The 25399-nt window shown below is 39.1% G+C and overlaps 1 protein-coding gene across 4 annotated transcripts in view; it reads left to right on the top strand.

The window, feature by feature from the left end:
- Positions 1-25399, top strand: part of LOC139971200 (serine/threonine-protein kinase MRCK alpha-like) — a 124285-nt gene that overhangs the window by 8458 nt on the left and 90428 nt on the right. For all 4 annotated transcript variants that reach the window (XM_071977460.1, XM_071977458.1, XM_071977457.1 and 1 more), the window contains exons 2-3: positions 14112-14203; positions 16785-16868. In XM_071977460.1, the coding sequence (XP_071833561.1) occupies positions 14112-14203; positions 16785-16868 (176 nt within the window). The remainder of the gene's footprint in view (positions 1-14111; positions 14204-16784; positions 16869-25399) is intronic.

The raw sequence follows: 25399 nt of genomic DNA, 5'->3' as shown, positions 1-25399 counted from the left end.
TTCAAGTAAAACAATTGAGTGATTTTATTGCTGACTATTGTTCTTTAAATTGTGCATTGGTAGTGAAATTCTGTTATTAAAGGACAACACTTATATTGATGTCTTGTGACTTCCACTGGAGAACGAAGCACTTGTAATAGATGTATGGCATTGGTGTGTGCTTCAAATTTAGTCAATTTTATTCTAAAATGAAATAATAATGGTATTTCCTTTGAAAAAATAAATATGAAATGAAATTTTTACCACCATCCTCTACCCGGCCTACGACATTCTTAATTCATAGTACACAACTAATTATACACAGACAGTACTTGTTCATACTGTACATTGCTATGTGTAGTTTTGTGCCCCGCCCCCCTTGATCACCTTGTATATATTGTTGGACTGCACCAGGCACCATGGTCACCTCCTCTTAGAACATGTGCACCAAGGCTATTGTTCACTCCCAAACCGATGAGGTCAGTGTACTCAACAATATGTTGTAAGCGTTCAGTTGAGTGTTGCGTTGTAAATACTTATGGCTACTGACATATTGCGTAAATCGACTACGGAATTTTTAGAAAAAAATTGCAAAATTTACATTTCTTTACAACAAATATGTACTGTAGTAATTTAAATAATTAATACTTTACATTTAAATTGGTAATGATATGCACTTGTGGGGGAATGATACATTGTTCTAGCTTGTTATCTTCTCTGGTTGTATAATTTATATATCTAAGCAGATAACAATGTTCATACATAGACTGACATAGAATTGAAGACATTAATGAATAATGATGAATAAGTTTAATATTAACTAGTACTTTCATGTAGTCACATTGATACTACTAACTATCCAGTTTGATACAAGTCCTTTTGGCTATAAATGTGATTGTTCACTGTGCTTCACAGAGGTTTGCTTGTTATAAGCAAGCTGAGAACTCGAGGTGTAATGTACATTACTGGCTCAGTGGTTACAGATAGTAACAAGAGTGCAAGTCACTGAACTGTTGGCAATCTATTGCTTTAGATTATTATTCTTTTTTTGCTCTATTCATCCAGTTTGGCAGGGCTCAAGGCTACACAGAAGGTATAGCCATTAGACAAAACTGTCTTGTCCAACCTTAGATACAGAAAAGTATCTTAATTAAAGCAGCTGTTTGCGTTGATGTTGGTCAACTTTCGATCGTAGTCGTTATTTAAAATTTTAAAGAAATGGAAGAAAGTTGCTGATTTGCCTTTGGAATGTGATTCAATACCGTTATGGTTATGAATGTCGCAAAAAAAATTTTTTTTTTTTAGAATCAAATGGAAAATAACTTTAATATGACATACTCATTAATATTAAATAAACTTCATTTGGTGGGTATCTGAGTCTGATCAATGGCAATCTTACGACATGTTGAGCTATATTCCGTATAAATTTTGGTCAGATTGTTTGATATTGATGAAAAACCACAAAGTCTGCTTTAAACTTTAAAATAACATTAATAGCCATAATCTAATCCAGGAATTGTTGGTGGTGTCAAGGAATTGTGTGAATTTAAAAAAAATATATATATATTTTTTATAGAATTTTTTTTTGAGTTGATTTTGGTACTTTTGGTCTTTGCTTTTGCCTAATCTCCAACATCGTAGACGATTAAGTTTGACATCAAATAAGGAAGTAATAGTTGAATAGGTCTTTTTTGATCAAATTTCCCTATTTGAGTAACAGCATGATTGATACTAAATGGGGAAGTGTTGGGATTGGTAAAATCGACAACTTATAGTAAATGCAAAACCTTAGCAGACCTTTGGTATGGTACAGTAAGTGCACAGTGGGAAGAACTGATGTTTTGGAGACACACAGTGGTGCTTGATATGGAAACAATGAGATAGATATTTGCTTAGTTTAGAGCTTGTGAACAGTTGTTTCCTGGTGTCATACTGTACTTTGTGAAATAAAGAAGCAAGTTAAACAACAGCTTTGTGTTGTTGTACTTATAGTAATATGCCACACCTTGGTTGAAATATATTGCCTTTCGTTGGTCATGTTCACTATATCGGTATAGTACTGTATGTTGACTTGACTGTATTGTTGTTTAGATTGTTTCTTCAATTCATAAATTGCTTTCTTCAGTGCATCTTCCCATTCATATTTTGCTGATTAATATTTTTTACCAATGATTACATATTGTATATATTACATATTGCAAATTGTGTACATGTCCGTGCAGGCTCAGATTCTGAAGTTTTTGAACATTTGCAATCGATTATTTTTGAAGGAAAGTCACCCAAGATTGAACCTGGGCCTACAAACTTGATTCATCTTCAACCCCAGTCCACTTACATTAATTAAGACTTAAAACATACTTTCAGGATGATGCTATGTCTCGTGGGTATCGGAAGTCCCTCAGAAAGGGAATACTATTATACTACCACAATAAGTACTTACTACACACTAACACACGATCATGTTAAAGGTCTGCCAGCATTTGAAATTAATACATTGTTAGAGATTAAAGAGAGTTTCATCATTTCTTCCCAATTGACTACTTCTGCACAACAATTACTGTAGGTAGGTAGGACCAAGTCCCAAGCAGGTTTCAGAGTCTTCACAGATGATTGTTGTTATCAGCTTAGGAGTTAATACCATTTAAGAAAAGTTGGAGATTTAAATTGCTTGTAGTCAACACCTCATGGCCTAGAGTTCCTATACAATTGTGTCTACTGGTTTAATCTAGTAATAGATGCTCAAGCATGTAATCCTTAATCTCTCTTCCTACTGAAGAAGGTGTGGGGAAAACTTCAATACAAAGGCTCAGTCTATACTAGTATTAGAAGCCAGTATGGATGAGTTTTTCACCTTCTGGCTATTCTGTGTGTACAGTATCTACAGTACTACAGCTAATGAAATGATCATACAGTATATATGGTAAGAGTCTCAATATATGGTGACTGGGCTTGAGAGTGGATCAAGCTGTTTGGTTTCGTGCTCAGGCGGGACAGTATCTTGGGTCACTTTTCTGAAAGAAAGTGTCTGTATAGCCACAGCTTATACTTTGTAACTTGAAATTGATTAACTTTGGAGGAAAGTCACCCAAGATAGAAGAATCTGGGCCTATGTCATCGTAGTGGAATAGTTCAGTCTTATATAGAGTGTTATAGTCTTTGCGGTCTCGTACACACTTGACCCTGTAGATGCAAAGGCCAGTTGATCCTCGTCGATGCAAAAAGTGTGGTAATTCTTGACGGCAGTTACACAAGCTAAATATTGTCATGATCATTTTGTCGCAGACTAGCAGTACAGTATGGACGAACTGGGTCTGAGTGTGTCGGGTCGATGAAATAATGTTGGGGTTTCATACCTGGGCCCTATCTTGGGTTATAGTGCTTTCTCCAGAAATGTCGGAATAGGGTTAAAGTGGAGAAGACCCTAGGATTTGCAAGGCTGTTTCCTTTTTCATGGTTTATTAATATAGCCTCAGACAAACCATAAGAAAATGAAAATTAAGTTTATGACATAACTTCTAGAGTCTCAATTAAAATTAACCTAGAGTCAGGAAGCCTGCTGTAATTTCCCCTGTCTTGATAGTTAAAACATCTGGGCAGGTGACTGTTAAAATGTTAATGAAAAACGAAAGAACATTTAACTAAAAGACTAGAAAAGCAAACACACTAAAAAGGAAGAGAATGAAACTTGCTGTGATCATGTTATCTACTCATTCAGCTATATCTGAGTTGTAGGTTGAGGTTGAAATAAGGGTGACTGCACTTTATAATTTGTGAGAGACAATATCCTTCCTTTGATACTTACTGACGTTACAAGCAGTAACAGAACTTCCCCCATGCCTGACAGATGAACATAATGAGCAAGTAAAATTCTCCAGATATTTTTCTTTCATGCTTGTAGGCATATGTATCCTTTTGTGTTTTTGATTACAACTTTTGTGGACTGAACCCTCCACCTCCCAGCAAGAAAAACACTGAGTTGATCTGATGTCTGCTGTCTTACTCCGAATAAATTTGGACAAAGGTATGATGTAAACATTGCTCATGTGGGCAACTTAACCCCCACCTCCCCACTCTCCCCCCACCAACAAAATATTAAAATACAAAGCAGAAAAAATATTTTTAACCATAGACAGCATCATCAAGAATAAAACCAATGGATGATGAAGTATTTAAAACAATAAACATTTCAATGTGGAGAGAAGCAAATTAGATGCTGCAATTAAGTTCACAGACTTAAAGAAATCAATACCCTATAGAGACCAATGACTGCCACGTGCAGACAGGGCAATGGTGTCTGTACTGTACACTCTCATACAGTAGTAGATATAAAGGGATTTGGAAAAAAATAATATAAATATATATATCTACAGTTCTATCATGTCAACTGTTTTGTCAACCTTTTGTGTGTTTTGTCTTTTATATCCATTCCTCATGAAGTTGACCATGACCAGGCAGGCTATATCATAGCATCCTAATAACTTGATTAATTTCTCTGGAGATTTCTATTCCCCCCCCCCCCCCCTTTTCCAATCAACTGGTTAGTGTCATTCTCACAAAGAGCCTCTTATGCTTTATACTAGCATTTTGTCCTTCCACACTTACATTAGTGTGTGCACTTATTACTATCCCACATTCCATTATTAGAGCACACACACAGGATTTGGATAATGTGGACAATGTGGAATGGGTTATATGCTGCTGCGGGGCGGCCTGAGCTTCTCTGTTTTATTGAGTCGAATCAAACAACGGTGCAATAAATTAAAACCTCAAGTACGATATCTCTCCCATTCCTTCCATGTACCTCATCATTGGAATGTTGCTCCTTTCTCTGACTGTTCTGTACAGTGACTGTCTGGTTTTCATGCTGTACATATTTTCTGGTAGCCTGCACTATATACATGGCCAGCCTGTCTATTATAGATGAGCTCTGCTTGAGTCATCAATGTTTTAAAGGGGTTTTGTGATTCTGATACCATTGAACAGACTTTTTCAGGGGAAATTAAGGCAGTGAGGAAATTCTTCATTAGTTATATAAAATATATATATATATATGCATGTTAGATAGGAATTTTGAGAAAGAATGATTGGTTTGCGTGGTCCAGGATGCTAATAGATGTAAAAATATGTTGGTCAGAAAAATTATTGTGTTATTTGTTCGACAGTTCTGGTACAGTAGAAGGTATTATCAACATGTGCAACGTTCAGTACCGAGTGTTGTGCATTGCAATGGCCTGTCTTCGGAGGTCAAATTGCAAAACCATCGGAAATTTCGGAAAGGGTATGGTTTATTTGCAAAATGTTCCGTCCGTAGGGCATTGTCAGCCTTGGACTACTATACTGTACATTTGTTGATGAAATATGAAGTTAATGACTGGACTGTAGTCACATTGTGTGTTGACAATATTAAACAAGATGAATGGTTGAATATTGGATTCCAATAATCAAAAAGACACCTGATAAAAGAGGTCAGGCTATTCTAGGCATTACCGTACAAATACTTAATTTTCACACGAATACACCTTAGTGCATACAGATGCATGAAGACACCTCTGCAGATTTGCAACAGGAATCAAGAACAGGTTGATGTAAGTGGGGAGGGGGGGGTGGAGGGATGGGCATATTACCAGACAGGGTCAATTAGGGGGCTTTAGAAAACATCAGGTTAAAATTAACATATTCTCAATTTTGTAATATGGCTAAGGAAAAGTTTGGTGGCCTGGTTCTGGCTGACATAATTGCCCCCGGGACCTAACCCAGCTCCTAACACCTCTGGACAAAGGGACAGTTTATGACTGGATATATATGGATATATATGAAAACTTTGCACAAAGTCCTTTATAATGCAGTGTAATGCTTTAAATTTCAGAAGGATGACTATCTGTGAAGGAATAAAGAAACAGGAAGTTGTTGAACATTAGCCAATTTGTTATGGTAATGATATCATCCACAATACATGTAAGTGGTATTCAATTGGAAGCCACAGTGTGTCATCTCTCCTCCATATCCTTCCTATTTAAATAACTTTGATCGTGGCTAATTATTTCAACATGGTATTATTTGCTGATAGTGGGATTTTTGTTTTTTCACTGTTGATAAAACTCTGGACCACCAACTTGAGGAGAACAAGGGGAAAAAAAATTATTTGAAAATTGTTCTTTTAAATTCCTAACCTATAGACGTGAAAGAATCATGGGTATTTTATTTTGTTGAAGACAAAGAATGCTTTGTTTTGCTGAAGATGATAATAAATGCAATTCTGGCTGTAATAAATGGTTCCTCTTTAGCCTGGAATTTGGAAACAAGTAGGAAGTGATTGATAGCTTACTAATAATTTAATAATATCTATCTTATTAACAAGTTCCATATGATGCAAGGAATGAGATAAATATATGACATATGACACCTTTTTGTCCAGTCACACAGCATCAGATCGACCTCCCACACTGCTCTCACAATTCAGACAAAAAGATGAGTAAAAATTTCAGATTAAATAAAATATCATCAGTCCGTCCGTCCGTGCTCGAAGAATGGTTATAGATACTTCTCTCCACTCTTACCTCTGTCCAATGTACGCAAGGAATTTCCCATCTAGCTTACATACATATGCAGTTGGTAAACTTTAAAAATAGTGAGCTCACTCCAACTTACCAAACTCTGCCGACTCTCTCCTTCCGTTTCACTCTTAACATCGGACAAAGATAAAAACACTCTGGAATTAAAAGTCAGGTTATTCATTCCATTGTTGTCAAGAAATGATCGATTTACTTGAGCTCATCTCTTACCTGTCTCCCACTCCACAATTGAACTTTTCTATCTACCTAAATACACATTTGGAAACGTTTTACTGTAGCACTGCGCCCTCGCTCCCTGGGCAACGCCCACTAATTCCTCCTTCCGTATCTACCACCCGGAAGTTACTACACGTGTTTCTCCGCAAATTCTTGCTTGTGATTTATACAACTGTTTTTGCGTTTTGGTTCTTATGTGCTCTATCTACTATGTTCATTTAAGAAAGATGGTGCACAGTGCAATGGTGCATACGTAATGAAGGAAAATAAAACCATCATTTTGACTGATCAAATGAATTACTAGATGTATATTGCACTGTGCTCTGATCTGTCTGAAACTCTACAACTACACAAGTTTTCCATGTATCTACCCTAGCATTAGATTAGTAACATTTCAACTGAGTTTGCCCCCCTGTTGACCCACTTTTGGGTCACACCACCACCCCTTCCTTCTGTAGCCATCCCCAGTGATGAAAGTTGTAATGTGTATATTCGTTTATTGATTTTTTCATTGTCTCAAAAACTTGGTTTTTTAGTCTATAATTCTTGGAGACATGACAGAGTTTTTTTTTTCATAAGCTGCGTAATGGCTGACTAAGTGTGCAAAACCCATCAAAAATGACTCATAAATAAATATCCCCGAGATCAGTTTTACACATTTGATCCAATATTTGTGTGGTTTGTGCAGTAAAAGTGAGCATGTTTGTTGTGGATCTACTTTCCTGTCCCGACTTGCCTTATGTAGATTTTGTACTGTACTGTATTTGCCTGTCTGAGAGCAGACATTTTGAGGTCAGGGGTCACATTCGTTCAGGTTAGTACAGAACACAGTCTTGTTCCTTGTTATGCATTCTTAATCTTAATATTTCCTGCTTTTCCTGTCTTTTGTTATGTAATGTTTGTGTACTGTAGGTCAACCATCAAAGACTCTCTTTCAAAAATAACAAGAATGGTCTCTCTGCCTATGAATTATGTTATAAACAGTTTGAACTTGTGGGGGGGATTAAATTCTTGAGGATATTGGAAAAACACATTAACTTGGGCTTTACATTTTATGGAAAAAGTTTGGATATTATTAAACAAAAATGTTCCATTCATAGATTGTGATGATTGATGGTGAATGATATGAAATGGGTCAGGTGTTGTGGTTTTGTACCCAAAGGGAGTAAAGAAGGAAGGGCTGTATACCTTGCTTGCAGTATGATGTATCATTTTAAATACATATGTATAGGCGTACTGTAATGTATATATGTACAGTATACACAGTATGGACTTTTTGTCTTCCCTGTGATAAAAGATGGTGTAAAATGTGGATGCTTGTAAGTGGTATTTAACTGGATGATGTTTATTTCCATACTGAATCGTCGCTTGTAAATCCCCAAACCAGTAGGTTTTGGGGAAATTACTGATAGAGCAGTTTTTAACATTTTCACTTACAGAAGGTACAGTATGGTTTGTATAATAGTTCAACAGAAAATCAAAGGGAGAAAAGTTAGGTGTTCACCAACACGTACTTTCAAAAGGAGTTGTGAACATAATTCACCATAAATATCCTACTTAAAAGTCATCCAGGCTCATTATGTTTAATATCATGAATTTCTTTTGAGAATGTTCTGTAAAATGTCTCAAAAAATATATGGTTTCCATGTACAGCAAATTGTTTCTTAGTGTTACTGCAAAAAGGGTGTTAACATCAAAAACACAATCTGTGAAGTACAGTATACTGTATGTTTTACAATCCAAAGGAAAAGTTAACCTTTCTCCTTTCTTACCTGTCTCTAACAATTTTCTATTACTACATGATTGGATTTTGATTTAAACCAGGCCCCCTATAACCCGCTTCCTGGACACTGCTCCTCCTTCCCAATCTTCCTTTAGGAAGTTGACTACGAGTGACTTTTTGTCCGACAATTGTTCACTTGGTTTTTGCATTGGTGGTTGTCATTTGAATCGTCAGTTGCTGGACAACTCCTCTTAAGGTGATGATGATGATGATGATGATGATGATGGTGGTAGGCATTTAATCGTTGAACCATCGGGATGTGCCTTGTTGATACTGAAATCCTGCCTCTGCAATCCTGCTGCATACTGTACTTGTACTGTATAGTACTGTCGCCCTTCCCCTTTATACAAACCAAGTGTTAGACATGTAAACTATTTTAGGTACTTTTTAAGAAATGTCACCCAAGAAGGAACCTGACCATGAGAACCAAATGACTCATCCGCTCTCAGTCCCCAGTCCCCTTGCATCGAGACTGTGAATGTGTGATCATCGTCAGGTGGGTATCACGACTCCATTCACCAATACTACCGAGTACCTTTAACTGTTGTTTGTTGAGTTTAGGTACAGGAGCAGTGCAGACCAGACTACTGCCACACTGTAGATGAAGTGTCTTCCTTTCGCAGACACTGCTCTCTCTCCTCTCCTATCACATCTAGTTTGAACAATGGCTATGAGAGCAAAAAAGAAAAAAAGAAGAAAGATTTAGAGTGCTTATGAGGGATTGAGAAACAAGTATGCAGGGAATTTGTACAGACTCAGGACATGATGGTACAGCGCTTAAGCATTGCAAGTTACAGTCCAATGACCATGCATAAAAGTAGTCTGCTAAAGGATAAAATACTTGTGAGTCATCTGAATAGCTGGTTCCTTCTCCCACCTCTTGATATCAAGCTCTCTGATCTATTCATGTTGCTTCAACCTTATCTTCTTCTTCCAAGACCAGACCTTTCTCTCTCTCTCTCTGTTGTGTTGATGGTTATGGTCTTACCCTTTATAAGAACAGTGTCATCTGTCTATTGATCGGATAATATGTCACCATCCTCTCTTTGATGCCCGGGTATTTTTTTCTTGGGTGCAGGAGATGAATGTTGTTGAAACAGGAAACCAGTTTTACAAGTCAAACATGATCCTCGCCTGTAATTTAAGAGAGACAGAATTATTTCGGGGAGAGTGGGTGTTTTAGAGTGGTCTCATGTATACCACATACAGTAGTATAGCAACAGTCTAGTGCATGATACTTCAGGAAACTTCAAGACAATTTTTCATATTCACGATAGTAACCCCGGTCCAGTCGAACTTGATACGTTTTGTTCATAACTGATTTAGTACTTTCTTTGCCAATTTACTTTGCAAAAAGTAGAGTCAAGGACCACAGTTTGTGGCCAGTTTTGAGACTGAAGAGACCTCTAGTCTCCACTGCATCGAGTCCAACTTCCTAGTATCATGATAAAATAAGTTTTATCGGGGACATAACTTTTTTATCCATATTGATCAGTGGCTTTCACATTGCAGATTAAACCCTTATTTACTCCTTAGATGCAAATATATAAATAACTGACTCGGTTACAAACTGTGCTCTCGCCAAGTTTTGTAGCTGTTAAATTTACTCTTCTGTTGTAAACTATTACTTACAGTATCCGTTGATAGTACCTCCTCAAGGTGAGACTTTCTATTTATTAGGTCAAGATTTTGCAGCTTCAACCTTTTATACAGGAAAGGAAGTAGATAACTTCCTTTGTGTTGAGCCAGCGCAAATTACAGTACTGTATGTATGGAACTGTTGGATTTGGTGCTGCACAAGTCAGACAAGAATTGTCGTAGTACTGTAATCCCTCCCGCTGGCTCTAGACATACGGAAGCAACATACACCATCCTCATGTTACATTAATGTAACACTGGTGGTGTTGTTTATGTTGTACACCCATCACATCTGGGGGTTTTTTCCTTAGAATTTTTTCTTTCCTCTAAATTGCCAACTTTGATTTCTCTTTGCTAAGGTGTCTCTTTAATAATAACTTTGAATAAGTTCTCTGATCTCTGTGATTTTGAAAGAAGTTTGTCTTCTCACTTGACTTTATAAGCTAATCTAAGAATGCTACAAATACATGATTAATACATCGTGAAGATACCCCTGGAGTTAAATAAACACAAGCCAAAATTAAATTTTGATTTTCGGCAGCAACCGTGTTCTTAACGTTTGTACACCAGTCAACCGATGATTACTGTACAAATAAAAAGGGCTCAGCACCATTTTCTGGTTCACTGCAAGGTCTAACTTTCATTCATGACCCAACTTTCATATGTGGCTAAAATTTCATTTATAAATGCTGTATGATTTCACAGTAGGAATCCATAGAATGACTATTATTAGAGCTATCATTCAAACTGTACAAAGAAAATCCAAGCTGCAGTTCACTGAAGAAGTGAAATTCATCAAACCTGCCTCGTTTTTTCTGGATCATGTAAACCAAAATACCAGGTCCAAATTTGTTTCTTGGCCCTTATTTTGATTAAGCTTTATAATTCCACAGCAGGCATTAAAATTGTTGATATTTTGAGAGCTGTATTCAAACCATGGACTGAAGGGTCTAGCACGGTTATAATATCCCACATACTGTGTATTCACATGTAGCACTATTTTGAAATTTTGAATGATGCAACGAATAGACATGAAGAATGATATCAAAATAGATACATTCAGAAGAGACCAATTACGTTTTTCAAGACCGTAAAGTTTGTTCTGAGTTTTTTACTCTTGGTGATCAGTTTGGTGATCAGTTTGTGACCAGAGGTCAATTCCCATGTTTATAGCTTCTGTGTTTTTGTACACATGCTATCGGTCATGCTTCATAAGGTTTTTGTACAGGTGCCGTTAAAACAGAGGTAATCTCCCAAATGGTATACAACTTTGCTTAGTGGGATTATCGTGGAGTACAGTAGGTCATCACATGCGTGGATTTGTACATATATAGACCAATAACGATAGTTGGGTTTGCTTCTCGTTGAAAGTTTTATGGCCATCTTGACTCGTCTGATTTATAATGCTAATTAAAGGCTTGGTTGTCATGAAAATCAACTTGAAGGACAAAATATGTAATTTTGAAAAATATGTGTTGTTGATTGAATTTTTTTTAAATTTTATCTTTAGCTCAGTCAGTGTACAAAGTTATAGAGCTTGTCCGCATTAATTACCTCAGTCATTGTATCGTACATACGGTACTGTATGGGCTAGTATTACAACAACAAAAAAGCAATGCAGAAAGTGCAATCAACTCTGTTCACAGTCAACATCAACTGTTTAAAATCCGTTGTCAGGAAAATGTGTTGATTAATTGTTTACTTACCGGTCAGTGTTCATCTTATGTAAATTCGTAAATTAGTTTCAAGTACATGTTGAGGATGTAAAGTATCTGTACCCCAATGCATTTACAGGGTTTGTGTGTTTACAGACATGCACAGTACAGAGATGGTAGTACTAACTAAGTACTCTATAAGTCTTACCAGTGCTAAATTCTGTGAGGTGTTTGTACCTTCATTTACATAGCACCTCATATTGTTCAACAAATATCTCCCATCATTTTGGGAGAACAGCTTTGTTTTGTACTGTACTTACTACTGGTAATGTGTGGCTCCTTGAAGTGTTTTCTCCATAAATATTCTAAAGAGAACATGTAGTATTGCCAGCATCAGGAAGCTGTCTGCTGGAGCATTAAGGAACCTTACTGTAGGTGGTTAGCTTGGTCAGCATTCCACACATTCTTGTTGCTCTTGTGAAGTGCAAGGTTACCTGCAGGGTGCTGTTATCCTCAGAGCAAAGAGATTGGTTTATATTGGCTGCCTCTTTTAAAACTGTCTTGACATTTTACTTATAAACTTCCATCAGTAAGGACCTCTGTAATTTCCACCCTTCCCCATCTCGTAACCACATTTGGGACCTCTAGCGATCAGCATATAGCCCACTTCAAAGCAATCGCTTAATTGGTCAATTTGAGAGGATGTTTTTTTCTTCTTGTTTGGAATGTGTTTGTAGATTCTTCTTTTGATAGTGGTATTTTTTAGGTAAATGTAAATAGATATGTAGGACTTAAATTGACATTTGGCAGTATAGATGGCAAAACATGATGTAGATGGCAAAAACGTTATGAGCATCTTTGTAAAATGCAATGACTGTATTGTTGGTGCATGTCACATGATTTTTCTATGCTGTATGTCTACGTCAAGTTTTTTTTTTCTAATTAAATTTGTCTTCATAGTAGCAGAAGAGGGGAACATGTTGATACAAGGAATATTTACTTCGTTCCCCACTTACCTGTCTCCCCACAACCTATGCACCGCATGGGTAGAAAAATGAAGGAAGGCCATTAGGGCCAATGAGGGTGTACAGTGTTAAAAGATTACCAGGGCATTCTAGACACGGTAGAATGCGGTGCATAGGTTGTGGGGAGACAGGTAAGTGGGTCACTCGTAAATATATAAACCAGTAAGTTTTATAATTTATTAGTGATACACATGAACTTGAAAATACTAACATCCTTACCCTCCTCCTAACATCCTGACCCAACCCCCCCTCCCCTCCCTTTCCTGTATGATGTCTTTGGAGGAGGGAGGATCCACCAAACTATGTGGCTCAAACTTTGTCTTTCATATAAAACATTATTATGAAGGTCAATAGAGAAACTGCATCTAACCCCCTCCCACCTCCCTCCCCCCAAAAAAAGCTTTGTAATGTGACATTGAACATTTCTTGCTCTAGTTATTGTGAAGTTACCATATACCGATTGTCCTAACATTTATTACTCATACTTGTGAGGATTGGTATTGGAATGTAAACATAGAACTTTGTGGTTTCATACAGAGTTATTTGGGTTAAATTGGATAGTCAGTTTAACACTAGAAAACAATTGATTATCAGCATAGCCAATAAACTTCTCACTTCAGAATTTAAAGGAAAAAAAAAACATTTTCCTTTAAAGCATACTTGACATGTTTTGCAAAAATATCAATAGGGATTCTTATGCATGTCCCAATTTTCTGCCAATTATTTTTCTTTAAAATATGTACTTTTTAGTAAGATTTATTAGAAAATCTAGTGACCCATTGGCAGTGCTCCTGGGAGGGCAACTTAAGTATTTAAATGGCTGGAAAGCTGTGAGAGGTTAGACTGTCCAGGTTGGACCATTTTTTACAAAGAATTGTAATAAAAAGTGACTTCCAGGATTATAGTCTTGTGGAGAGTATGGTCTTATGGATACATTGAGGTAAAAATAGTGATAGATTAGAAACTTTATCTCACCTTCAGGAAATTTATCCTCACCTTTAGAAATTTATCACTGTCAAAGTCATTGCATAATTTACATATGAAATCCCAGACATTTACTTCACTCCTCGCTTACCAGTTCCTCACAGGTTGTGAGGAGACAGGTAAGCTTGTCACTCGTAAATATCTTAACCAGTATGTTTGGATTATCTCTTGTCATTGCACAGAGGTGTCTTTGTACAGTAGCCTATATGTTCTGGTAGATTGCTATTTTTACAAAGTTGGTATGTTCTCTTCTCCACAGCTAAACCTTTGGTGGCCAGGGTGCGTGACCTCAGACTCAACAGGGATGATTTTGAGACTCTTGAAGTTATAGGAAGAGGAGCCTTTGGACAGGTAATTTTAGTCAGAATAAAATGGTCCAACCCTTTTTCCTCAAATTTAAAAAGCCAATGATGATAAAGTCTGAAAACTTGAATGTTAGACTTTCAGAGTATATAGGTACCTTTCGAAAGTTACACTTTCAGAGACTATAGGTAAATTTCAGATGTAACAGATGAGAAACCAACTTTGCACTTTGGAGATATTTGCTAGTTAATGCAAAAGAAATCTGTGATCAGGTGACCCTGCAATTACACACTCACACAAACTAAAAATTCCAGTATCTCTTCCGTTCGGAACTTGCACACCCCTGAAACTGTAAAGTCACCTAATGATAATTGAAATCTTATCCACCATACTAATAATCAAAAGGAGAGCTTTCTACATGAACTCACAATGTTGCGATCCAGTTTCACAGTATTTGTCTACTGTATTTCAAATTTATGCTATTTATAGCTGTCATGACCCTAGTGTTATTGTTGCCATGGCAACATACTATAAACCATACTTTGTGTACATATAATCATAACTGCTTCTTTGAACATTTGTCCATAATATTTCATCCATAATCAGAGTTATGAGTTTACATTGCCTGTTTGAAAGGAGGTATTGATATCGGTTTATATAAGAAGTCAAGATAGGAAATTTTGAGTTCCATCAGAACTTGAGCAAAATTGGAAGTCAACTGATTTGTTGTTGTAAACCTACCAGACAATTCTTCTTAACGGAAGGAGCTGCGACAGCATCGTTTGACCACTTCATTAAAATCGTAAAAAGTCCATTATAAATGCACTTTTGATGTAAAAGTATTGAGTGATGTCCGGGCGTACTTTGGCATTTACAGTAGTTCAAAATCTTTGGATGCAATCTCTGAAAAATTGTCAGTAAAAATCTTTCAATACATTCTGGCCTGCTACAGTATTTGAACATTTCTTCACATGTGGCATGCTTCTAGGACACCCGATTCGCATGAATACAATAATTTTGTATCATAGTAATATAATATAAAACATCCACAATAATATTGTTGGATATGGTATTACCTGTTTCACATAGTATCATTCAATAATATTGATCATAACAGTATAAAACATCCACAATAATATTGTTGGGTATAGAATTACATGGTGCAATGATGTATTATGATAACAATTATAAACTTTTGTAATATTACAGTACAATAGTATCATATACTAGCATGTGAATCGGCCGTCTACTGTAGGATGTGTGTGCTGTGTTAATGTGTTATAAGAACAATGCAAGTTGCAATATAGTTTTGCAGGAAGTACATACTGTACTATATGCTACTTATATTAATAAATTAAATACGTTTTGACCGGAAAGAACTGAAGACCTTAATTTTACCTTTGAGTCCATCCTCCCTCCCTTCCCTGCCCCTCTACAGCATTTGCTTTCTTAAAACAAATGCAGTGATTAAAATGATATACTGCATTCTGGCATCATGCTTTCCTTCAGTTCACTTTCACCAGTTGTGCCAGTGCAGGTGAATTTTCAATGAATATCATAGATGTGAATTATATGAAATTGAATTTGTGAGCCCAGCCTCATCCTTGTCCCTCCAGAGGCCCATCATTAATACTGAGGCACCTGGCAGCTGAAATTGATAATCCAAGGACAAACTTAAAGAAGCAATTCAAATCAATTTTTCAACATATTAAAGTGAGGACGGTAAATGCCTGCAAGTGCAACATGCACAAAAATGAAAATCGCCCCAAAATGACCATCTATGAAAGGACTTTACACAATTTCTAGTTCATCCTTAAAAGCAGGTTTGCTCACAAAGCTGAGAGACTAAGTTGTAATTTGACCGCCTCCGACGTTTCAGATCAATTTTGAAGACTGTGACCACCGGGATAATACTTGAACATCTCAACATGATCAACATGTTTTGGGTTGTTACAGCTTTATGGGGAAATCATTGCTTTGCACTGTCCATAAGTATAGGTTGGCACCACATTACTTTGATTTTGTGTGGAGGTAAGTTGTTTTGCCTAAAATGACCACCTCACTGTGAGATATGACAGGAGTCAAGACAGTCTGACAATGGCTATACTGCATTCTGAGCTTTGAGGGTTTCTACCGAAAAAAACAAAAAACCCAGTGAGGATCTCAGCCTAGAGGGAGATCATGACTGTACTGTAGGTCTCAGGATATGTTCTGGTCCTATTCCAGCCAGCAGTGTTTAGAAGCTACTTTGTGGCTGTATTGACTTCTTGATAAACAAAACCTTTATTTTGATTATTCTTTGCAAAAGGACTGTAGTAGTTGCAATGAAAGGAAAAAAAACCCTCCTCATAGTAATAAGGAAGCTTGTCAAAACTGAAAGAGATGATTTAGACCGTCAAACCGGCATTGATTTTGTCTCGTTAAAAAGAATTCATTAAAGAAACAGTGCATTAAACTATGAGATAAGTGGTGCATTTAATAGGTAGGGTTTACAATTCAAGTAATGAAATTCAGCTAAAGTTCTGCATTGATGTTGAGTAAAGGTTAATAATGAAGGTTGTAATTGTGAAAGTTGTGAAGAAGCTGATTGTCAGTATCACATTATGTTTCTCTTCTTACTCCCTTGCAGGTTTCTGTTGTCAAAATGAAAGATACAGGCGAAGTATTTGCAATGAAGCTCTTGAACAAATGGGAAATGTTGAAGAGGGCAGAGGTGAGTGCTTTTTAACGAAAACCGCTATGATTGGTAGTCGAGGAAATAGCCTGGAATGTGGCGGAAAGTGGGGGGGGGGGAAGGGGGAAAGGGAGGGAGATTATCATATTCATGAATAATAATAGACTTCACATGAACATTTGACAACAATGACAATTATAATAGAAATAAAGTTGTGCTGCAATGTGAGTATCTAGGCTTGACTGGACAAGGGCAAAAATGGTAAGTTAGGCAGTGGAAGGCAGCTGTCGATGGCAGACTGTGGCACGTAGCACTACAATTTAGATAGATAGCAGTTCATAGCAGGAAAGGTTTCAAGAAAAATCCTCCTTTGTGGCTGTGACCCATCAAACTTTTCACTGTATCCTCAATGTCACATATTAAACAGCTCAAACTGCAAATTTTATTTATACAGCTGAACCAAAGAGGTATTCCTTTGCAGGAGTAATAAATTATAAATAGTATTTACAATTTTTGTGGTTTGCCTCAGTCAGGGCAAACATTGCTTGCTCAAATATATTTGACAATGTTTTGTCAGCGGTCAGTACTCTAGAATGGTTGTAAAACAGCAGACGTTTAATTTAAGGTCACAACAGTCGTGCTTTCAGGTTTAAGCCATTTTCTGTAAAATATCAACAATTATCAGAATAGGTTTATTTACATGTTAGCTTACTGGTATGTCAGTTTTATAGCCAACACGTCTTCATCGATCAGTCTGTGGACTACATAGCTCTGTGAATTGACGCTACATCACCACTTGCCTTTCGTTCGGAGAGGAGAAATACACAAACATCCAGACACCTGACGGTATCATGTTCCACGCAAAAGGAGAACGCATTATCACCACCGTGGCTGAATTATTTAAGCCCATTCCGCGCAGACGACGTCACTTCTGCATTATTAATAAAATTAGCTGTGTGAAATATAATCTTCTTGCTTAGGTCATAGCTTTCTCGAGTCATGCTTTTGGATATTTACAGCTTTCATGGTTTACAGTAAACACGACACTAATTTAGCAGTCTTTGAGTCGCACCTGAATGTGTTCACATACTACAGCGAGGTAGAAGTACGTACGCTAGCTTTTTGTTTACATGAATCAAATCTCTGGTGTATTGTGAAGGGGGTTCTCAAAGGGTTGTATTTTGTTTTACAGTGTTATTAAATGTTATACTCTGACGATATTAGTCATAGGTTTGGGAGATACTGCTCAACTTTTGACATGAAAACAATGTGATAGTCAGGAAAGATGGGTTACAGCAGGAGAACTGGTGTGTGAAGGGGTGGGGGGGAAAGGGAAATGGGATATGGGAGAAGGGAGAATGGGAACTCGGGGCAAAGGAAGATGGATTACTCATTGGGTAGGGATCAAGGTAAATATTAAACTCAGCATGGAAACCACTTGTAAAGGGTTGGATAGTGCAAATCTGGTTTGGTGGGGAGGAAGAGGGGTCTGGGTTTGGGGGTGGGGGGTGGGTGGACGATGGATTAGTCATCAGTTAGAGAGTGTTTGCTACAATCAACATAGCATCCAATTTTTTGTCAGAAGAAAAAAATCAGAAGAAAAATCAGAAGAAAAAGAAAAGAAGTTTTTGCAGGAGTTCTGATGTGGGGAAGGGAGATACAGGATGGATTAGCCGATATATTTTATGAAGGTAATCCTGGAACAATGTGTTTGTCAGGAAGGATTGCTTGTAGCAGGAGAACTGATGTGAAGAAAGCTGTGGGGAGCAGGGCAGACAATTCCGAGGGTAGTAAAGAGTAGAATCCTCATGATTGTGTGCATACTTTACAACAGCACACACAGTACTGATGTCACTACAACCAGTTTTACTGACTCGGTTCCTCGTATCAGGGAAGCATGTACTGTGTACATGCTGTATTTTAATTGTGTTTGCTCACATCATTGTGTGGAGCAGTTGAAGTGCATGTTTGACAATAAAGTCCATTCAAAGTGCCATTTATTAAGAAGATAAAACGATAAAGGCAATGTCCTGTTTAAGTTGAACTAGGTGTGATATGAACCATTGCAGGTACAATACTGTACATGGGAGCGCACTGATTGTGTTTATTTAATGGTTAATCTACTTGTTACTGTTCAGTCTCCGGCTTTCCTGTTAATAAGAGCTGATACATGATCACATCAATGTTGGTTGTGTTGTCTGTTATAGTTTGTGCAAACTATTCGCCTGTTTTCAATAGAGGTTTGACTGTTATGGCAACTTCTATTTGTATGCTTTGGTGCTGCATAGGCCTTGTTCACATATGGATCCCCGGCAAGGGAGATCAAGAATATGGGGTCTGATCTTGAGTACACGATCGTCTGATCCTGAGTACAGGATCATCTGATCCTGAGTACGGGATCATCTGATCCTGAGTATGGGTTCATCTTATCCTGAGTATACGATCGTCCTGCTAGTATTTTGACCTTCCTTGTGTTCTCAAATGTGAACAACAGCTTAACTTCCCTCAATATCTAATACTATTGACGAGGTGGACATAATGCTCTTCTTACCAAAATGTCTGAAATAAGTTTTCCATGAACCTTAATGTGACTGTTTCATGTAACACTCATGGTGTTAGTAAACCATGTCGAGACAATAAATAAATAAAACCTATGAAGCTATATATTCCTCTTGCCCTCCCTGTTTAAGTACATTGCTTTACCTAGAGTTTCTTACAACAATTCTGATGGAACTGTCATTTATTGGAAATTTTTAATGATCTTTGCAACATCTGAAATAGACTTGCAGTGATCCTAAACTCATACTGGTATTTCTAGTGTAGTTTTCTGTATTTGTACTTGCTCCCATGGACTTTTATTTGGTACTCATGAATACTTGAGGCATTGTGGCAATCTAGTATATTCTAGTGCAAGATTAGGTACTGAACTCATACTTAGAACCCTTGTACAGTACTTGTACTTAGAACCTTATATTTACTTCACTCCCCGCTTACCTGTCTACCCACAACTTTAGCACTCTCGTTCTACCATGCCTAGAATTTATATTAGTTCCTCCTGCAAGCAGGAACTCGGGAAGAAGCCATCATTGGCTTATCAAAGCCGCAAGCTGACCGAAGTCAGTCTCTTAGATATCATATTTAAAGTCCATGATTATGAATTGTCAATTGTCAACAACTCTGTAACTGGACGACATACATTAATCTTGGAGTGACTCAAACTCGGGACCTTATGATTGAAAGGCACGGGCGTTAACCGCTGAGCTAACACTCCTTATGAACTGGTAACCTTGTACTCATACCAAGCAAAATTCTAATTGTACTTATTACTTTTGTTGTTGTATTACATATCTGTCGTGATGAATAATCAATGTACGAAGCTAAAATAAGAAACTCAATTCGTAAAATTTGCCACGTAACACTTACAATAAAAAAGAACGATGTTCGTATCATTTTAAAAGTACAATAATGTATGTTTTTTACTTTGTCAGACTGACTGATGAAAATGATCGAATGAGTCACAGAATTCTGCAGTCTCATTGTCAACCACTTCAGTTTGTTTAGATACGTAATTATAGAAACTTAACAAGACCTAATGGTATAATACGTACAGAGGGAGAGAGAGAGAGTGGGCATACATTATTTACTTCGTTCCCCACTTACCTGTCTCCCCACAACCTATGCACCGCATTCTACCGTGTCTAGAATGCCCTGGTAATCTTTTAACACTGTACACCCTCACTGGCCCAAATGGCCTTCCTTCATTTTTCTACCCACAAAGTGTCTCAATGTGTTTTTCGGAGTTAGAAAATTTTCGCGAAATTCGCCCGGATTACCTTGGATTTATACTCTAGAAGTTTCCTATCAGGACTTCTGCACTTCCAAGGATCTTTTCCAGCCTGATAAGTATCCTTTTCTTGTAGGGAAGGGTGTTTTTGGGGGCTGTTTTTAGTGTACACTCTCGCCCATGCGTTCGTTTTTTCTTACGTAACGTTTTTAGGGTAACAGGTAGTAGCTCTGCGAGACTACTTCGTTCGTTGCCTATACCGCCTTGTTTACGCGGATAGGCATATATTTTCGTATGTACATGTTTCAGCTTTTCTTACTTTAAAAGATAATATGTTTTGCATGTTTCATGTACCTTCGTTACTTCTTACGCTTTTGTGTGGGTTTTCCCCTTGTAGCGTAATTTGTAGCGTTGCCTATACCGCCTTGTTTACGCGGATAGGCATGTTTTTCCGTATGTACATGTGTTTCAGCTTTTCTTACTTAGCATAAGATGTTTTGCTTTCATGTACTTCGTTAATTTTTACGCTTTCAGTGTGGGTTTTCACTTTTGTAGCGTAGTTGTAGCCACGTTCCGATATCTCCTAACTAGTCGAGATAGTCGGCTCGTTTCGTTGTTTTTCATGTTAAGACGGGAGTATCCTTGATTTCATATATTGTTGTATATTTTCATGTTTCCTCCAGTTGTTGCTACGTGCGCGCCCTGAGTCTCATGACTTGGGGTGTACCTCGTAGCCTTGTTCCCCCCTCCGCTGGTTCGCGGTTAGGGGGTTCTCTCCCTTATATACATGTTTCGTCCTTTTACAAGTTTTCGATGCATATATGTTTAGTTACGTTCCTTCCATATGTCGGAAGTGTTTCTCCTTGTTACGTATCTTGTAAGCCGCGAACTCCTATCCAATACTAGGCGGTTCGATTACGTTGTTGTTGTTCTTGTTTGAACCTTCATATATTTGTACATATTTTCATGTTCTCCATGGGTTTCGCTACTCGTGCACCTCCTAAGTGTCGGGAGTTTTCACTTGGGGCGTATCTCGTAGCCTTGTTCCTCCCTTCCCGCTCTGTACGCGGATAGAGGGGTTCTCTCCCTTGTATACATGCTTCGTCCTTTTCCTTCATGTATTCTAGTTACGTGTTCGCTTCTAAGTGTGGGAAGTTTTTCACTATTGTAGCGTACCTTGTAAGCCGCGAGCCTCTAGCGGGGCGCGTTGTTTTTGTCACGTAACTTTACTCTCTGTTAGCATACTCCCACCCTACTTCCTCCTTATAGTCGTTCCGTTTGATACGTTAGACTATTTGCCGTTAGTCTCTCCTTAACGTGGGTTTCTCAGACATGTCTCGAAGCCACCTTAAATGTGTGAACTGTTCCGAGACCTCTGTCTAGTCTGTTTTGTTTTCACACCAGACAGTGGCAGCACATCGACACCTGGCTAGCAGGCCGGGACAGGTTAGATCTATCACCGAACCCACAGTTCCCCTGGAGGGATATCGGAGGAGAGACAGGAGATGAAGAGGAAGTGAGAGAGTTGGTGGGAGTTGAGATGGAGAGAGGCCAGGAGAGGGCCGGAGAAGAGAGAGAGATGGAGATTTGCCACCCAAGGTGCCGGCGTTGTCCGGATGTACCACCAAGGGCTAGGGCAAGGGCAAGGCTCAAGGCCAACCAAAAGCCCATGTGAGAGAGAGAGAGATGCAGATTTTGCCACCCAAGGTGCCGGCGTTGTCCGGATGTACCACCAAGGGCTAGGGCAAGGGCAAGGCTCAAGGCCAACCAAAAGCCCATGACAAAGACGGCCAGAGCGGACAGTCCGTCCGGGTCGCAGAGAGCGGCACCCGTTGTGGTGCGCGCAAAGAGAGGGGCTCCGGAGAGCCAGGGTCCGGCGAGACCTCAGAAGGAGCCCAGAACAGACGTTCCCCTCCGACCCAAGGAAGGCTAGGCTCAAGGCCAATAAAAAGCCCTTTAGAAGTTCCGACCGGAACGGACGGAATGTCCGGGTCGAGGAGAGTGGTACCCGGCGTGGTACGCACACAGAGATAGGCTCCGGGAGCCCGAGTCCGGCGAGAGAGGCCGGAGGAGAGAGAGAGAGGAGAAAGAGATATTGCCCCCCAAGGTCCCGGCACCGTCCGGATTCTATGACCAAGGGGGAAGGCAAGGGCAAGGGCAAGGCTCAAGGCCAATAAATAGCCCATTTGAAATTCCGACCGGAATGGACAGAATGTCCGGGTCGAGAGGAGTGGTACCCGGCTAGGTACGCACACAGAGATGGGCTCCAGGGGCCCGGGTCCGACGAGACCACGGTCCAGCGAGACCTCACAGGGAGTGCGGAACCGAGGTTCCACTCCGGGTCCCAGGAGTCGGTCCCGGAGCCGGGAACCGATGAGATCAACAACTGCTGGGCCCCCAGAACGGGGTAGTAAGGGCAAACGCCCAATCCGAAAGGAAAGCCGGCTGGAGCGAGGTTCCCATGGCAAACGGAGATATACTTATCCCCAGCCTCAAAGTTAATCCCGCCTCCAAGAGGGGGAAGAGTCTCTTTCATCAGGGGAGTGTTGCCCCCCGGAACTAGCAGCTTGAGCTGCGACGACAGGTTCGAATCAATTGCGGAAAGACACTGCAATCGCTACACCATTTATCATTACACATCCCGAATGTGTGTTTAATGAGTACCAGCAGAAACCAGGACATGACATAGATTTCCTGTGCATTCATGGGTCATATTCTCCTCGCTAATTATATTTCTCTCTCGTTATAATTCATCGCCATATGTCTAGGTTTGAAACCTTGCTTATGTTTTGTTGTTTAAAACGCTGGTGGAACCCCATCCAGAGCATGTTAAAAGGCGCAAACTGAAGCGATTCTAGTACAGTCTCGTTACTTAGTACCTTGGCAACCTGCCAAGAAGAGAACGTTCTCGAAGCTTGGCAAAGTGCCAGGAAAACGAAGCCTTCCAAGAGTCTTGGCAAACTGCCAAGACAATATTCCCGCGCTGTGTATTTGTTATGAGAGGAGGGGGGCCAAGCAGTCACCTGGATTGACACGTGTTTGCTCAACGTTTGCTGCAACGAGCTGTCGACTACGTGAGCGATCCCATGGAATAAACCTCTCTCTATATTTTTTGGGTGAATTTCCAAGACAAACGCGTTAGTAGTAAGTTGGAAAAGGGGTAGGATAAAACCCCAACAAGAGTTCAAGCGCTAACGCGCTCCGAGCATACAGTATGCGCTTCGTGAATAATGTTCGATGTTCCGACATTTTAAGCACAGTTGCATTTCGTAGCACCTGATAGCCTAGTCGTGGCTATGCGCTAGGTGGTTTCAATAGGAAGTTGGATACTTCTACTGTACTACACTACGAAATTGACACGTCTCGACATGGAGAGATTTGAGGAGTAATGGGTACGTTATCATAACATTTATTACGTGTTTATTACGTTAAATGTGGTGTGGTAAAAACGTCGACATAACGTTTCTATGAGATATTAATGTTGTATTAATGTTATATTATTGTCTTAACGTAAATCGTTTTGAAATATGAGCCTGAAAACGTTTTCGGTGACATACCTCTTACACCACTAATAACGTTGTCATAACAAAACACTACATGCTTAGTAACGCTTTTGTGTTTGCTGAGTAACTCCCCGGGCTCCGTTAAGCAGCCAGGGATTTATGAGGTGGATTTTCTACAAACCCACCCTCTCACCATCTTCACAGCCCCTGTTGGGAGTTTGTTTCTGATGAGTAGGTCTATAGCTCAGCTCAGGGTTAAAGCCTTTCACTCATAAGGTCCCCGATTCAGGCCACCCCAAGATTAGTGTATGTTGTCCAGCTACAGGGTTGTTGACTTTTCATAATCATGGATGTTAGATTTGTATGTAAGAGACTGACTTCAGTCAGCTTGCAGCTTGGTTAAGCCAGTGAGGCTTCTTCTCATGTTCCTACTTGCAGGATGATCCTAAATACGTTCTTAAATACATACATATAATTGTAGGAGTCACATAAACAGTAGCATTGTAGCTTTGTTTAAGATTCTGATGAAGCAAACTATCCATTCAGTACTCAGTCTCATTTTTTGTAGCAGGGTAGCATTGTTTAAGATTCTGTACTCACTCAGCAGAGTGAGATTCTGTACCTTCAGTACTCATTTTTAGAGAGTACTGTGGTCAAGTGGTGAAGGCAGTGGACTGGTGATCTAAGGCTTGCAGGTTTGAGTCCTGGCCGGATCATTCAGTTGTTTCCTTGGGCAAGGCACTTTTTCGTCAGTGCAGCTTCCCATCCAGAAGATACTTGTCTCTATGCTTGACAGGTTTTCGTTGACCGGAGCAATATTGTTAGGCGCCTCAGGCATCATTATCTTTCAATAGGTCTACGCCTTTTCTTTCCCCAATATTATGATTAATATTTTTTAGCATGGAAAGAACCTCCATTAAACCTCCCTACAGGGTACAGCTTAGCATCATCAGGACATTCCTTTTCTTCAGAGTTTTCTGATTGCAACGGGTTGATAACTGAAGGAGTCATCAACGGTACTGTGGTACTGAATCAGTACTGCGAGTGCGGCTGTCCTGCAAGCGCTAACAAGGTCACCAAGCAGACCGCTGTCCTTGACTTCTTTAGCAGCAGATACACAGGGTTGGGCTCTCTGGAGCCCTCCGGCGCCCAGGTACGGGGCTTTTGACTACCATCCTCTCAGACAACACGACGGTGGTAACATACTGTAGCTACGTCAACAGACATGGTGGCACCAGGTCAGAGAGATATTGCCGTCTGGCAAGGGAGACCCTCACCACAGC

Source organism: Apostichopus japonicus, chromosome 8 (genome assembly GCF_037975245.1).
Source record: "Apostichopus japonicus isolate 1M-3 chromosome 8, ASM3797524v1, whole genome shotgun sequence".
NCBI lineage: Eukaryota > Metazoa > Echinodermata > Holothuroidea > Aspidochirotida > Stichopodidae > Apostichopus > Apostichopus japonicus.
This window is presented reverse-complemented; position numbering and strand designations above follow the sequence as displayed.